The sequence below is a fragment of the Diaphorina citri genome, unplaced genomic scaffold (genome assembly GCF_000475195.1).
Source record: "Diaphorina citri unplaced genomic scaffold, Diaci psyllid genome assembly version 1.1 scaffold61, whole genome shotgun sequence".
NCBI lineage: Eukaryota > Metazoa > Arthropoda > Insecta > Hemiptera > Psyllidae > Diaphorina > Diaphorina citri.
Window position 1 is genome coordinate 18,579 of NW_007377498.1, and position 15,248 is coordinate 33,826.

General features: G+C 39.5%; 1 protein-coding gene across 1 annotated transcript in view; it reads right to left on the reverse strand.

Moving 5' to 3' along the window:
- The window catches only part of LOC103518536 (transducin-like enhancer protein 3), a 40,707-nt gene that overhangs the window by 8,550 nt on the left and 16,909 nt on the right, over nucleotides 1–15,248 (reverse strand). The window contains exons 3-6 of the mRNA XM_026830161.1: nucleotides 2,725–2,929; nucleotides 2,079–2,260; nucleotides 1,264–1,511; nucleotides 522–702 (exon numbers count right to left, since the gene is read on the reverse strand). Of these exons, the coding sequence (XP_026685962.1) occupies nucleotides 522–702; nucleotides 1,264–1,511; nucleotides 2,079–2,260; nucleotides 2,725–2,929 (816 nt within the window). The remainder of the gene's footprint in view (nucleotides 1–521; nucleotides 703–1,263; nucleotides 1,512–2,078; nucleotides 2,261–2,724; nucleotides 2,930–15,248) is intronic.

A 15,248-nucleotide genomic window follows, 5' to 3' on the forward strand; every position in this document is an offset into this window, starting at 1 on the left:
AATCGCCAAATCCGCGAGCATAATCGCCAAATCCGCGAACAAAATCGCGAAATCCGGGAACATAATCGCGAAATCCGCGAACATAATCGGCAAATCCGCGAATATAATCGCCAAGTCCGCGAACATAATCGCCAAATCCGCGAACATAGTCGCGAAATCACATAGGTACGATATGTACATAGGTACGATAGGTGATAACGAGAATCCAAGGGACCAGCTCATTTTTTTCGTTTAAGGCGGTTTAATACAACATTTTCTCGTTTCTAAAGGTTTAGCAAAGTGGAAGAGCAAACTGATGATAGCATGACAAATTTAAACAAGTTAAGAACAAATTCTGATTTATAGAGGTACCTAATTTTAAAGTTAAAAAACGCGTCCCGAATTTTTTCTGGGACAAAAACGGAAATTCGGGACAAAACGCCCCAAAATGAAAAACTGAACGGGACGCCGGGACACCCCCTGAAATTCGGGACGTTTGGCAAGCCCATGTTTAGCTCAATTCTGATTTGGTAAACCCCTACCTTCTCTGAGATCCCAGGATCTGACTGTATTGTCCAGACCTCCTGTCCATAGCTTGGTACCATCTGCGGATATATCAATACAGGACGCACCGTCCGTATGTCCTTGGAACTGACGGACCAGGGTCTGATTGTGCAGATCCCACACTGCAATGTTACCGTCCGAACAACAGCTGAAGCAAACCTGCGTCAAACATGTCAAAAAAATATGTAAGGAAGTCAGGGCTAGGTGTTTTATTAGAATATAAGGTCTCGGGCATTTATTCCATCCCTCCTAGAAATTCCACTGTATAGGAGGCTGGATGCTCCAAACTAAATTTTTCGGAGTCCGGATTACAGTAAAGGAACAAAAATAAAGCCCGGGCCCCAACTAAATGACTCACAGTAGAAGGAAAGATCAGTGTTTGGGTGAAAGCTCCTTCAGGAGAACCCTGCCACTTAAAAGAAAGCCATAAAATAATTAATTGTTGTTTTGTATGTGTACATAACTACTTCTTAGGTACCGTAAATATTCCAATAAATAATAAATTAGGGCCGGAGTAATGGTCTTTTCAATTTTCCCATGTTCTTTCGCCATTAGGGAAAGCACCGAAAATGGGAAATTCATTTTGATCGGTGATTTGTGCTCCAAATAGGTCCCACTCATCATCATAATCTTCAAACTTGTTATTGGTTGATAGCTCTCCACTAATGATTCATATTGAAATTTTAGACTTAAAATTGTGATTTTAGAAGTATAGCTTACCTTAGAGTCAGGGCTGATAGCAAGGGCATAGCAGGCGGGGGCGGACGAGGTGAGTTCCGCCTTGATGCGTGGTGTTGGGGAGGCCAAGTCCCATATGCTCAGGTTGCTTGCCTCTCCGCCCACAATTAGTGTTCTACCGTCTGGCAGCAGCTTGACGGACCGGATGTAGTTGTCCCGTTGTAGACAGTCTAGCTGGGACACGGGCGTCTTCGAGCCCGGCTGACTGATGTCCCATACTTTCACACAACCTGGGGGGGGGATGAGATGTTGGGGTCACGATTAAAAGTCACATTACTTTTGTAATGATGTGAAGAGAAGAAGGGAGACTAGGGAGAGGGAAAGACAAAGGAAGGAAGAAGCAAGTTCCTGGTTATTTAAACTTTCAGAGGATCCAACTTAAATATTCCCTACCTAGGTACGTAAATAGTGTAGAAGAAGTAAAAAACTTATTAGTTTCTGTATCTTGAGAATTTCCCTAGGTAGAGCGAAATGAAAATGTATACGCCAAACATGCGATGTTTTCATCCGTAATATTGGGATATTGCTCGGTGCGAAATACAAAGTAAAAAGTTTTCAGTGGAACAACCCCTGGCCCAATTTATGCTTATAGGCGCAGGACCCAGAAGCATTGAACTGAATCCTTGCCAAAAAAAAAAAAAAAAAAAAAAAAAAAAAAAAAAAAAAAAAAAAAAAAAAATATTGATCATATCACATAATTATATTTATAAAGCTCTAAGAGGTGGGTGCTAACGAACGCCTCCGGCGTTAAATTCGCCAAGTGATCCCACTCAAGGGTCTATTTTAAATTTCCTTACCTTTGCCTCCAGTATACACATATTTGGTCGGGTTGCTGATGGTGACGGCACACACCACCTCGCCATGGCTAAGCGTGTTGATCTGACGAGCGTGTCTCGGTATCCCCGGACCAATTAGAGCGTCCGGCGGAAACGGTACGGGCTGCATCTGGCCGTCCGTCGTCACGTGATACGAGTAGGCTCTGCAAGAAAAGAAAAAAAAAATCAATTCATTTATTAAAATTAAAACTAGAAAGTTGTGAAAATTCTGAAATCTGAGCTCAAAACTCCGAAAAAATAACTTTGAAAGGTCGAAAATTCAATTTCCATTTCCCGTTCTAATGAAAAAGCTTAAAGACTTGTGACATCAGAGTTCAAGAAATGCGCAGAAACGCATGCTCACAAACACATTAATGTTGCCTGCAGGGAAGCTTTGCTCGGCACAGTTGACGTGACGTCATCGTGTATTTTTTACCAGTATTTTTTAAATCGATGTATCTCGGGATCTAGAAGTCGTAGAAGGAAAAGAAAAATTCCCTAGTTCCTCATTTTTTCTGCTCTTTGATTGTGAGACCTCACCTAAGTCAGCGGAACTGGTCCCTTTATCAAACCTCTTATTAAAAAAAGGTAAATAATAAAAAAAGCGGGCCTTAAATTCAATACTTACGGTTTTCCGCCCGGAATGCCAGCAAGGGAGGCGGGCCCGAGTGGGGCCCTCATCTGAGAGTGAGGATCATAGCCCACCAGGGGGGGCCTGGGGTAAGCGTTGAGTGAGGGCGGCAAATTATTGTGTAGCGCCCCATAGGCGCCGGCTGCAGCTGCGGCTTGAATCTCGTGAGGACTAGCGCCGCCCAGGTAGTGCGGGTATTGAGCTGCGGAATAGATGATAGACATTTATTAAATTAAAAATTTGACCCGATTATATTACTTTCCTTCCTATAGGATAAGGAAAGTGAAAATTAATGAACTGAATTGAACAATGTGTTGGAGTTAGACAGATATTGAATTTTTCTTTCGGAATAGAAGAACTGAATCCTAGTGTTAGTTTTCCGTGTTTAGTTTCCAAACCTTCGGTTGTCGGAAATGCGCTACCACTACCACTACCTCTATTTTAACCTCCTTTCCTTTTTCCACCCTCTCTATATCTCTCCTTTTTGTCTTTCAACCTAATATCTTTTTTCCCCCTCCTCCTACTCCTTCTTTCCATTTTTTCTCTTCCTCGATCTTTTTCTTCTTCCTCTTTTTCCTCTTTATCTCTGACTTTCTAGACAAAAGTCTATCCATCTCACTTTATCTATCTCCCTCTCCCTCCCTCCATTTCCATTTTCTCTCTCTCTCTCTCTCTCTCTTAGCGTTTAGCTCTTTGTTGTTGGAATTTTTTTTCTCCTTCATTTAATATTATCATTATTTCTCTTTCTCTCTCTCTCCCCTTTCTTCCTCTGTCTCTCTTTTATCCTCGTTAAATAAAATCAGTCAAGTATGAAAAAATAATGGAATGAGAGAGAGAGAGAGAGAGAGAGAGAGAGAGAGAGAGAGAGAGAGAGAGAGAGAGAGAGAGAGAGAGAGAGATAGAATATAATAACAGCGCCGCAGGCGAAATTTTTGAACATTTTGGTCTAAAATCTTCAGAAATTCAGTCTCATCGAAACCTAATTCTCAGCTCCCCAGGAGAATTTTTTTAAAAAGCATGAACCATGAACCTGAAGTTTGTCATTATACAGTCTACACATTCAAATATCCTGGGGGGATGAAGGTTAACACAAAAAAGGGGGAAATGACCAGCGCCGCAGGCGAAATTTTTGAAAATTGTGAGCTACAATTTATAGAAACCAGAATTAACGAAATTGAAATTTTTATGGCCACAGGCGAAAATTTTGGTCTCTAATCTTAGAAAAAGTTAGTTATCAAAAACACAAAATTTGGCGCCGCAGGCGAATTTTTTGAAGATTTTGGTCTACAATAGTATGAGAAGCAGACTTGTCAAAGGTGTAATCTTCAGGGCCGCAGGCGAAACTTTTCAGTAAGTATGTAACCTGTAGCTTGTCATGTGTCAGTTTTTTATGTAATTAAATACGTGTAAAAGACGAGTATAGTTATTCCCCCCAATACATTTCTATAGAACACAAAATGACAGCGCCGCAGGCGAAATTTTTTTTTCGAGAAAATTTAAGTAGCTCCTTCAAGGTTGCATAGGTACTTTTTTTTACTGACCAAAGTCTTTTTCTCGTTTTATAAGCTTTGAAATATTCCTAAAACTTTTTCATGAAGAGACAAAATTTCAGCGCCGCAGGCGAAATTTTTGAGAGATTATATGTTGCCCCTTCATGGTTGCATACTTTTTTAATTGAAATCTTTCTTTGTCTTTTTTTAGGCTTTGAAAAATTCCCTGACTTTTTTCGATTTTTGGCACTTTTTCGTGAAATTCCCTGACTTTTCCCTGACTTTTCCAGTCTCCATGAAATTCCCTGACTTTTCCCGGTTTTCCCGGTTTTCCAGTCTGGTAGACACCCTGATATTTCTCTCTCTCTCTATAATCTTCTTATTCCACTCTTTATCCCTTTCCTTTCTCTCTCTTTCAACTCCGGGTGAAAAATGTACAAATAAAGGATAGGAGAAGAAAGGGGAGGGAGAGAGAATAAAGTAATCCTTTGGGAAAACTAAAAAGAAAGGAAAAAAAAGTGGAAAAGGGAAAAGACAGAAAACAAGCTGGGCCCGTCCCTCCGGGAATTTTTTAGCCCGTAGTTTATTCGATCATCGTAGTTAAGGAAAATCAGGACTTATGTACCTACCTAATTTGTTTAATGTTCAGTTTAATATTATTCTTGATTTGATTTTTTGATTTTACTTTCATGTAATGATTTAAAATCAAGACTAGAGCCCGTTCTCCCTTTATTCCCAATATAAGGTTTAAGTCACCCATCCATTTATTGGCCTTGCCCGGCGTAGCCTTTCATAGGTGACGCTAAAACCGGTCTTAAATTATCGACTGAAGTGTTATCTAAAACTTTCTCGCTTTGAGTTCATAGGTCGTCGCGACAAATTTCAAGATCAGAGACTACGCACACCATTTTCGTGATCCTGGTAATTACCTTTAATTTGATATATAGGTCGACCAGGTTTGGATAAGTCCTTCTATGGGGACGGACAGACAGACCAACAGACGACACCGAAGCGAATACAATAGCCCGTCCTTTATACCTTTTTTTTATTACTATCGTAATAATAAAGGAAGGACGGACTAAAATGAAGAAAAAAAAAGAAGGGAGGTAGAGAGGAGAGGAAAGAGGAGGGGGTAAGAGAGAGAGAAAGAAAGAGAGAGAGTGTGAGAGAGAAAAAAAAAAGAGAGAGAGAGAGAGAGAGAGAGAGAGAGAGAGAGAGAGAGAGAGAGAGAGAGAGAGAGAGAGAGAGAAGCTATTTCTCTCTTCCCCCATCATTTTGGTATACTTTTTTTTACCACCTCCTACTCTCTCCATCCTTTTTTCTCTCGTATTTTTTCAGTATCTCCCCCTCTCTCTCTGTTATCTCCAGAGATTCGTAAACTTGTACACTTCCTTCTCTCTCACTCACTCCCTTTCTCTCTCTCTCTTTCTCTTGTTTTGTTTTCATTAGTTTTTTTTTATTTTTTTCTCATTTCCTTTTCATAGCAACTTTTTTTTTCCTTTCCTCCTCTCTTTGTCTGATATCTCTCTCCCTCTCTTTCTCTATATCTCTCTAACTCTTTCTCTCGCTGATATCTCTTTCTCTAATCCCGTATACTTTATGATTTTTCTATACATATGTATTTATCTTTATGTACCCATGTACTTATTTATTTACTACTTCTATCCCTCTTTCTTCCTTTTTTTGTAGGAACTAGTTTTTTCCCTCTCTCTCCCTCTCCTTGATAAAGGACTATAAACAGGGACTATAATCTATAAACAGGGACTATGATAAAGGACTATAATCCTAACATTCTATCTTTACCTACCATGCTGGCACCGGTCGCTATGCGCATTTATATGTCATAGCTACTCTTTTTCTTCACGAGGCTGAGTGGGCCCCGCAACATCCAGTCACGGAATCAATCATTTGCATGATACAAATTTCTTGACCCCGCCGGGAATCGAACCAAATAGAATGCTATTTGAGAGCTTTCTCTCTCTCTCTCCCTCTTAAATTGCATATTTCTGTTAGAGAGAGAGAGAGAGAGAGAGAGAGAGAGAGAGGAAGAGAGTGTGTGAGAGAGAGAACAATGAAATAATTTCTTTTGTTTTCGTTGTTGTTATTATTATTTTTATTTATTTCTAATGTGAACTTTAAGTTGCCACATTATTCACAACAAAATCGATTGAAAGAAAAAATGCAAACGGAGGGAGAGAGAGAGAGGAGAAAGGAGAGAGATAAAGAGAGAATAAAGAGAGAGAGAGAGAGAGAGAGAGAGAAAGAGAGAATAAAGGGAGAGAGATAGATAGAGAGAGAATAAAGGGAGAGGGAGAGAGAGAGAGAGAGAGGGTGAGAGAATAGAAGGAGAGAGGGAAATAAAGTGTTGAAAGCCTGATTTATATAAGCTTCTAAGCTCTTTCTCTTTTCTTCCAACGAAAAGCTTTCTCCTTTCTCTTTCTCTCTTCTCCCTCCCTTTTCCTTTGTCTCTTTATCCCTCCCTTTTCTACCTCCCCAAATCTCCCCTTCCCTTCATTCCTATTTCTCTCTCTCCCTCTCTCTCTCTCCCTCCCCCAGTTTCATTTCTTGTTACTTGTTATACCTTTGGACCCACACTCGAAAGTCCGATGAATATAATCCCTCGATTTCTCACTCCCTTACTAGTTTCAGGTTTTGACGAATTTTCATCTATGTGTGTGTTTGTCTGTTCCGTTAACGGTATGTGTGTTCCGTTAACGGTATGTGTGTTCCGTTAACGGTAACGGTATGTGTGTCTGTCTGTTCCGTTAACAGTTTGTACAACTTTGATGAAATTTGGCAAACATGTTCAGCAATTGTCAAAATGATAAATGAAATATTCTCATTAGAATCAACTGCAAATGATTTGTCCGTCTTCGCTCGTAAAGTCTCTAAAATGGTAAGATGTTTAAAAAGAAAAAATAATTTAATAATTTCTCCTCTGAAAAAAAGAAGAGAGAGAGAGAGAAAAAAAAGGCTGACATCCTCTACTAAACATTACTTTCATTACTTTCATTTCTTTCTCTCTCTCTCTCTCTCTCCCTCCCCCTTTACTCTTACCGCCTCTTAATTTGCTTTCAACTTTCATCTCACTCTTTTGAGATTTTTTCACGTTCTCATTTCAAGTTCCTCTCTCTCTCTCTCTCTCGCTCTCATTTCAACACCTTCAGGCGTAATAATTATATCTGCATTAAAAAAAGGCTTTTTTTTTCATTTCAAAAGATTTTCATATTAATTAAACTTCATACTTTTGCATTTCTCCAACCCCCCTTAATTCCTTGTTGTTTGTTGTTGTTGTTGTTGCTGTTGGCATGAATGTTATTATCACTATTATTTTTTAAAAAATCTTTTAACTTGATGGAAACGCGTCGCGTTAAAATGCAAGACCCACTTGGCTGCTTTGCTTATTATTTCATTCCCCCCTTCTCTATTTTTCTCATTTTTACTTTGTCCTTTTCTTTCTTCGCACAAACACCTTTTTAATTAAAATATTTATAAACAAAGTTCACTTTTTCTTCTACACCTCTCTCTTGGTCTAAACACATAAAAGGTACAAGTGCAAGAGAAAAAGTAAAAATAACGTGAAAAGGAGACTGTTCCTTGCACATTGCATAACCAAGTTTAGTTTCCAGGCGTTCACACAATTTGATAGCCCATTCTCGGCCATAGAGGTTCTGTTGGATCAGTTCCCGTTCCCGTTTGGGGCAAACTTTATCCTAAACAGATAAGGTTTGTTCTCGGAACGGTTTGCTTCCTGGGGCAAACTTTATCCTAAACAGATAAGGTTCGTTCTCGGAACGGTTGGCTTTCTCCTATCCCGTCTTTCGTTCTCTCTTCGATTTCGGGACGATACGACCTTACCAGCTAGCCAGTTACAGTTCCCACTGTCAAACAAAAACACTTCTTCAGACAAGGGGGAAAACCCTTTTTTCACTAAATCCCTCAAGATGACTACGAGCAAAGATCTTATTTACAAACCAAGGTACAAAATGCCTTCCTTCCCCTAATCCGTCCTAGTACGAGGGGGGGTACCACTTTACCCACCTTCCCTCGACACTCTTCCCTTTTTCCCTCGACTATACCTTCTTCCCTCTGTTCTCCCTCTAGAATTTGTATTTGAACATAGAAGTTTACCCTTAAACCTCAAAACCAACCAGGGATAAAGCAAGATAGAGGGAGAGGGAGAGGGAGGAGAGAGAGGGAAAGAGAGAGAGAGAGAGAGAGAGAGAGAGGGAAAGAGAGAGAGAGGGGGAAAGAGAGAGAGAGAGAGAGAGATGGAAGAAAGTGGGACAGAGAAAGAGAATGTTTTGAATTTTCCATTTCACAAGAAGAAGAAGGAGGAGGAGGAAAAAAGCTCAGAGCTTAATCCTTCCTTCTCTTTTTTTTTCAAGCATTTTTAACCCTTTCTTACCATTTGTCGAAAATAGTAAGTGGTTTAGTGATTATTCAACCTGGATTCTAAGACCGCCATCAGCTCGGTATAATGTAAATGGGTTTATGGGTTCTTCATTTGAAAATCTCAAACCACACCACTGTTCAGCAGGTAAGTATATGGGTTGGAGCAATAATTACTATGGGTTATGGGATCATTAGAGTCCCATTATGAGTTTCCCATGTTTATATGGGTTCCCCATTTGAAAATCTCAACGCCACACCACTGTTCAGCAGGTAAGTATATGGGTTGGAGCAAATAATTACTATGGGATCATTAGGGTCCGCTTTTCCCTACTCTATTATTATCCCATTATAAATTTCCCATGTTTGAGTTATAGGGTGGGAGGGCAAGTCATATTTATTTGCTTTCCGTTACAGGGTAGTTCAAAAAATCCCAATTATTATTTTTTATTTATGTAGGTATTTAAAGATTTTAAAGTTTGATTATAACCCGTAATCAAACTTTATAATATAAATATTATGAATATCAATAGGTTGAGTGGAAGAACTCAAACTCCCTAAGTAAGAATCCTGCTCTTTAAGTCTTAAAGCAATAAAAAGTCAAAAACTAGTTAGTTGGAGTCCTTTTCTGTGAATAAAACCTTTGAATGGAACCTCGATTAGAGTTGGCTTTAACTCTTCCAATAATGACGTTTTGGGAAGGCCAAAATTAAATTTTATTGTACCAGCGGGCTATTCAATAAAAACCTCCTATTGATGGCCGTAATAAATTCATTATTAGTTTTTAGAGCACGATGGAGGGGGGGGGGGAGAAGCTAATTATGCATGTCGAACTTCCGAGAGTGTTTTGTGTGGAATAATATTATTATGTTGTGTATAAGATGTCTCTCTCTTCTTCCTAGACTCTCTCTTCTCTCTCTCTCCTCTCTCTCTCTCTCTCTCTCTCTCTCCTCTCTCTCCTCTGGTTCCATTAAAGGTAAAAGAAATGTAGCCACACATACCCTCAAGTTTGAGTACTTTTCAAAAATGTTGCAAGTTTCATCTTGGAATTCAACCATTCGACGGGTCCAAGTCCAAGGAAGATTCTTGAAAAGGGATTAAGCGTTGAGGAATGGAAATGGGATATGGGATATGATATAATGGAGGTATGGAGGAAGCATTAAGAGAGTAGAAGAGGGAGTTTTGTGAAGAAGAAGAAGGAGAAGAAGAAGAGGAGGAGGAGGAGAGAAGATAATGAAAAGGAAGAAGGTGTAGGAGGGAGTAAAAGGAGTAGGGGTGATTGAAGGAGACAAATGGAAGTGAAACAGGAGTGAGGAAGGAAGAACAAGATATAGGAAGGGGGAACGAAGAGAGCGGAAGAGAAAAAGTAGGAGGGGAAGATGACGGGGAAGGAATTAGGAAAGGAAAAAAGGAGGTGGGGAAGATAGAGAAAAAGAGGGGAAGGAAAGAGAGAGAGAGAGAGAGAGAGAGAGAAAAGGGAGAAAGAGAAGGTGGGGAGGGGAGCCTTCATCTCTATTATGATGAAAAATGAGAATGTTTTGAAAATGAGAGAGGAGGAGGAAGAAAAGAGAGAGAGAGAGAGAAGAGGGTGGTGGGGGTTGAAGTATGCTCAGAATAAAGAATGATAGGGCGAAATAGGGGGGAGAAAAGGAATGGTAGGGGGAAAGGAGTGGGGGTAAATCATGAGGGAGAAAAATTCGTAGTGTGAGGGAAAAAGTGGAGGTTTTGTAAGGGAGAGGGGAAAGAGAGAGAAGGAGGAGGAGGAGGGGAAGAAGAGGAGGGAGGAGAGAGAGAGGGAGGGGAGAGAGAGAGAGGTGCTGAAATATTTCCCTCAAGTGGGTGCTTAATTCATTTCGTTTAGAGATTTTTCGTTCTCTCTCTCTCTCTCTCTCTCTCTCTCTCATTTTCTCCTGAGTTGAGTAAAAGGCTTTGCTTATTTTTAATAATCCTCCTTCTTTCTCTATCTTTCTTTCTCCCTGCCTTAATTTCTCTCTCTCTCTCTCTCTCCAACTGCCTTTGGGGTATCTCTACCTATGTAGGTATTATATTTCACAACATTATTTAAAGGTTCTCCCTTTCACACAGACACATACACCCCCCCCCCCCCCTCTCCACAAACTCATCTTTTGTACTTACAAATACGTGTAAATAAATTTTGTACGTGTAAATAAAGAAATTTGAATACACATACTTTAACTTTAACACCCATTAAAATAAAATGTGATAAATATTCTTCAACCTATCGGGGTCTCGAACCCTCAAACCACCGAGTATCTGGTAGCAAAATAATAGCAACAGAAAAGTTGAACTCTTTTCTTTCTTTTTTGTTAGTTTTTTCTTCTTCTTCTTCTTCTTGGTTAGTTTTTTTTTTCTAATGTTATAATGTGAAATAAATAAAAACAATTCTTTATTCATCTCTCTCCCTCTCACTCTCCCTCTTTGTTTTCTCTCTCTCTCTATTCCTCTGTTTTCTCTTTCGCTCCCTTCGTTAACTCTCTCTGTCTTTTCCTAAAGCCCAAAGATAATATTTTTCTTTCTTTGAGGAAAGAAAAGTCGTATTTTTTCTCTCTCTCTCTCTCTCTCTCTCTTCCAATGGTGAAAAAATGAGAGAGGGTGAGAGAGAGAGAGAGAGAACAATAAGCAGGATATAAAGATAAGAACAGAAGAGAGAAAGAAAACAAGAAAGAGAGAGAGAGACGACTAGCTTAAAGATTACCGAGAGAGAGAGAGAGAGAGAGAGAGAGAGAGAGAGAGAGAGAGAGAGAGAGAGAGAGAGAGAGAGTGGAAGCTTGAGGATAAAAAGAAGAAAGAGAGAGAGACAGAAATAGAGTGATGAAAGGAAGATGACGAAGGAGAAGGGAGGGAGGGAGAGAAGGAGAGAGAAAGAAAGAGGGGAAAAAGATGAAGATAGAATGTACAATAAGATTATAGGAGGAAGGAAGGAAGGGAAAGAGACGAAGAGAGAGAGAGAGAGAGAGAGAGAGAGAGAGAGAGAGAGAGATAGGGAGGAAGATATATTTAATATTTAGAATATAAATGAACCAACTCAGTAGGGAATAAAAAGAGAGAGTGGGAGGGAGGGAGAGAGAGGAGACTATGTTGCTAGCGTATTATAAATCCCTTGAAAAATATAAATTTATAAATGTAAAAAAAAGGACAGAAGGAGAGAGAGAGAGGGAGGGAGGGAGGGAGGGAGAAAGATGAAAATTTAAAAACAAATTTTATTCCTTCCTCTCTCCCTCCCCTTTCTCTCTCTCTCTCTCCCCCCCTATATTCATAATCTTCCCCAGGGCGGCCATCTTGGTTTAAGGGGACAACAAGATTGAGAAGTGTCAGCAGGTTTTTAATCATTGTGAGACCGAACAAAGCGAAATCCAAGTTTTTTTTTTCCTTTAGGTTTGACAGAGGGAACTGTATCTCTAAGGTCTTATCGTCCCGAAATCGAAGAGAGAAGGACGACAGGATTGGAGAAAGCCAGCCGTTCCGAGAACAAACATTATCCCATCAGGATAAAATCCGTCCCGGGCGGGAATCGAACCCGCGACCTAGCGCTAACAAGGCAGACTCGCTTTCATTTTAAATGGACAGCAGGACAGCTTTAAGCAGAAAAAACCACCCATAAAGGGTATTGCCCCTATGGATGGTTTTTTTCTGCTCAATGCTGTCCAAATGTTCCCTAGGTAGGTAGGTAGGTAGGTACCTACATAAATATTAAATACCGCTAAATAATTGGATTTAAGGATTTACCCATTTGAATACTGCACATGCACGGCGGAACATTAGTTATAAAGAGTCTTTCCCCCATTATTTTGCTCGAAGCAGAGAAAAACTTCCTTTTCAGCAATTTTGTTTTCAAATTTTTATGTCCCAACTGCATGCGAAAATATTTGACTGGCATTTTTTATTTATGTAATAATGTCAGTAGACAGAGGCGTGTGGTAAGACTTTTAAAAGGGGGAGCTGTAAACCCAAGGTAAATTAAGTAGCAGGTTACTCGTACTTCGCCACGGGAAATTGATCATAACTCGAGATCGGTTAAGATTTCGGCAAAATCCCTTCGATTTGCACGTCTAGAGAACATATTGGGAATATTCCTACTAAATTTCAGCTTTCTAAGTGTTGGGGTTCTGGAGATAGAGCGATCAATGTGTGAATGGATTTCGCTTTCATTTATTAGTATAAAGATACAGTATGCCAATCTGCTGGTGGTCTTGGAAATCCAGGTTTTATCACTAAATCAATATTTTCATTAAGTGATAAGACCCTTACACTCGTATTTATGAACAAGAATGATCGTTCTTAGATCAGTCTCAAGTCAAAATTGACCAATCAAATGCCTTGAGACTATGCTTAGCACGAACTTAAGAGCCAGCATTTTGTTCATAAATATGGGTGTAAGTTTATATTATTAAAATTTTCAAGAGATTTGAGAGAAGGAACTGGAACTGCAAGGTCTTATCGTCCCAAAAGCTAAGGGTCCACACATAATCGACTGGTCATCGATCGATGTCGACTGTCACGTCCACACTGACTCGACAACATAGATTCACCTCGTCGATCGACGGCCGGTTGACTATGTTTGGAGAGATCTTTGGTTACCCCCGCTATCTGATAATGCCCAATACGCCATTGATCCGCGAATGCCAGTGTTCTTACACGTGTACACCGAATGTCAATATTAGTAGATAAACAATAAACAATGTAAATGCTATCACTATTGTAAGTATCGATGTCTCTAGAACACTGATTGAACAAGTCGCTGACCATTATAAATTTCCCATGGTTTGAGTTATAGGGTGGGAGGCAAGTCATATTTATTTGCTTTCCGTTACAGGGTAGTTTCAAAAAATCCCAATTATTTTTTATTTATGTAGGTATTTAAAGATTTTAAAGTTTGATTAGATTATACCGTAATCAAACTTTTATGAATATAAATAGTTGATTAGAAATAACTGTGAATCCTTTATAATATACAATAGGTTAATTCGAAGATAGGTTGAGGGCGAAGAACTCAATACTCTCCTAAGAACGAATCCTGTCTCTTTAAGTCTTAAAGCAATAAAAAGTCAAAAACTAGTTGGTGGAGTCCTTTTCTGTGAATAAACCTTTGAATGGAACCTCGATTAGAGTGTGCTTTAACTCTTCCAATTAATGACGTTTTGGGAAGGCCAAAATTAAATTTTATTGTACCAGCGCGGGCTATTTCAATAAAACCCCTATTGATGGCCGTAATAAATTCATTATTAGTTTTTAGAGCACGATGAGGGGGGGGGGGGAAAACTAATTATGGATGTCGAAATTCAAACTTTATTAACTTCTGTAAAAAAAAAAAAAAAAAAATGTGGAAAATGTTTTTTTTTTTTTTTTTTCAAAATGGGGGCACAAAAATGTGAAATATCCGATTACAACACTGTTATGAACTTTGTTTGGAGGGGGTGTGTGGGGGAAGGACACCCCCCCTCTTTCGAAGGTAAATTTTCAAACATACACCCCAAACCCCCTCCCATTACCACACCTCGGGCCCGCTCAATTTCAAAACATACGAGAGTGTACCTACCCCATTAAAAATGGGCTTCCAAAGCGTTTACACTGGGCCTTAGTTTCTAGTTTTACAGCGGGAAAAAAAGGGAGGGAGAGGGAGAGAAAACAGAGTTAAAGGGAAAGCTTACAAGACTGGAGGGAACAAGCTGGGCCCGTCCCTCCGGGAATTTTTCAGCCCGTAGTTTATTTGATCGTGGTTAATGAAAATCAGTACCTATGTACCTACGTAATTTGTTTAATATTCAGTTTATTATAATTATTATTATTATTATTATTACTGATTTGATTTTTGATTTTACTTTCATGTAATGATTTAAAATCAAGACTAGAGCCCGTTCTCCCTTTAGTCCTTTTAATGTTTCCTAATAACTACCAATATAATGTTTAAGTCACACATCCATTAATTGGCCTTGCTCGGCGTAGCTTAACATAGGTGACGCTGAAACCGGTCTTAAATTATCGACTGAAGTGTTATCTAAAACTTTCTCGCTTTGAGTTTCAAGATCAGAGCTCATTCGTGTGAGAAAATGTGAAAAAAATCCCCCCAAAACTTTTGGCTTTTTGGTTTTCTGGACAAAATTTGCACCACCACTTTCGTGTTCCTGGTAAAGAGACCTTTAATTTGATATAAAGGTCAACCAGGTTTGGATATGTCCTTCTATGGGACAGACCGACAGACAGAAACACGGACACCGAAGTGAATACAATAGTCCGTCCACTATACCTTTTATTATTACTATTGTAATTTAATAAAGGAAGGACGGACTAAAAAAAGGGGAAAAAACCCGAGGAGAGGGAGAGAAAACAGAGTTAAAGGGAAAGCTTACAACAGTGCGGAGCGGAGAAGGGAATAAAACCAGGAGAAAGAAGGGAGGGACCGTGTTCTTTCGACCATAATCATTGAGAGGAGAGAGGGAGGGAGGAGGGAGAAAAGGGAAAAAACTACCTTTTAAACTTCCGAAGGGGAGAGAGAAGAAGAAAGAAACGAAGTGTGTATAAAGAATACATAAAAAGACAAGCTTCCTTTTTCTTCCCCCCTTCTCAATTCTTACTCCCTTTTTCTCCTCCTTTCCCCTCTCCCACATTTACTTCCCCTAC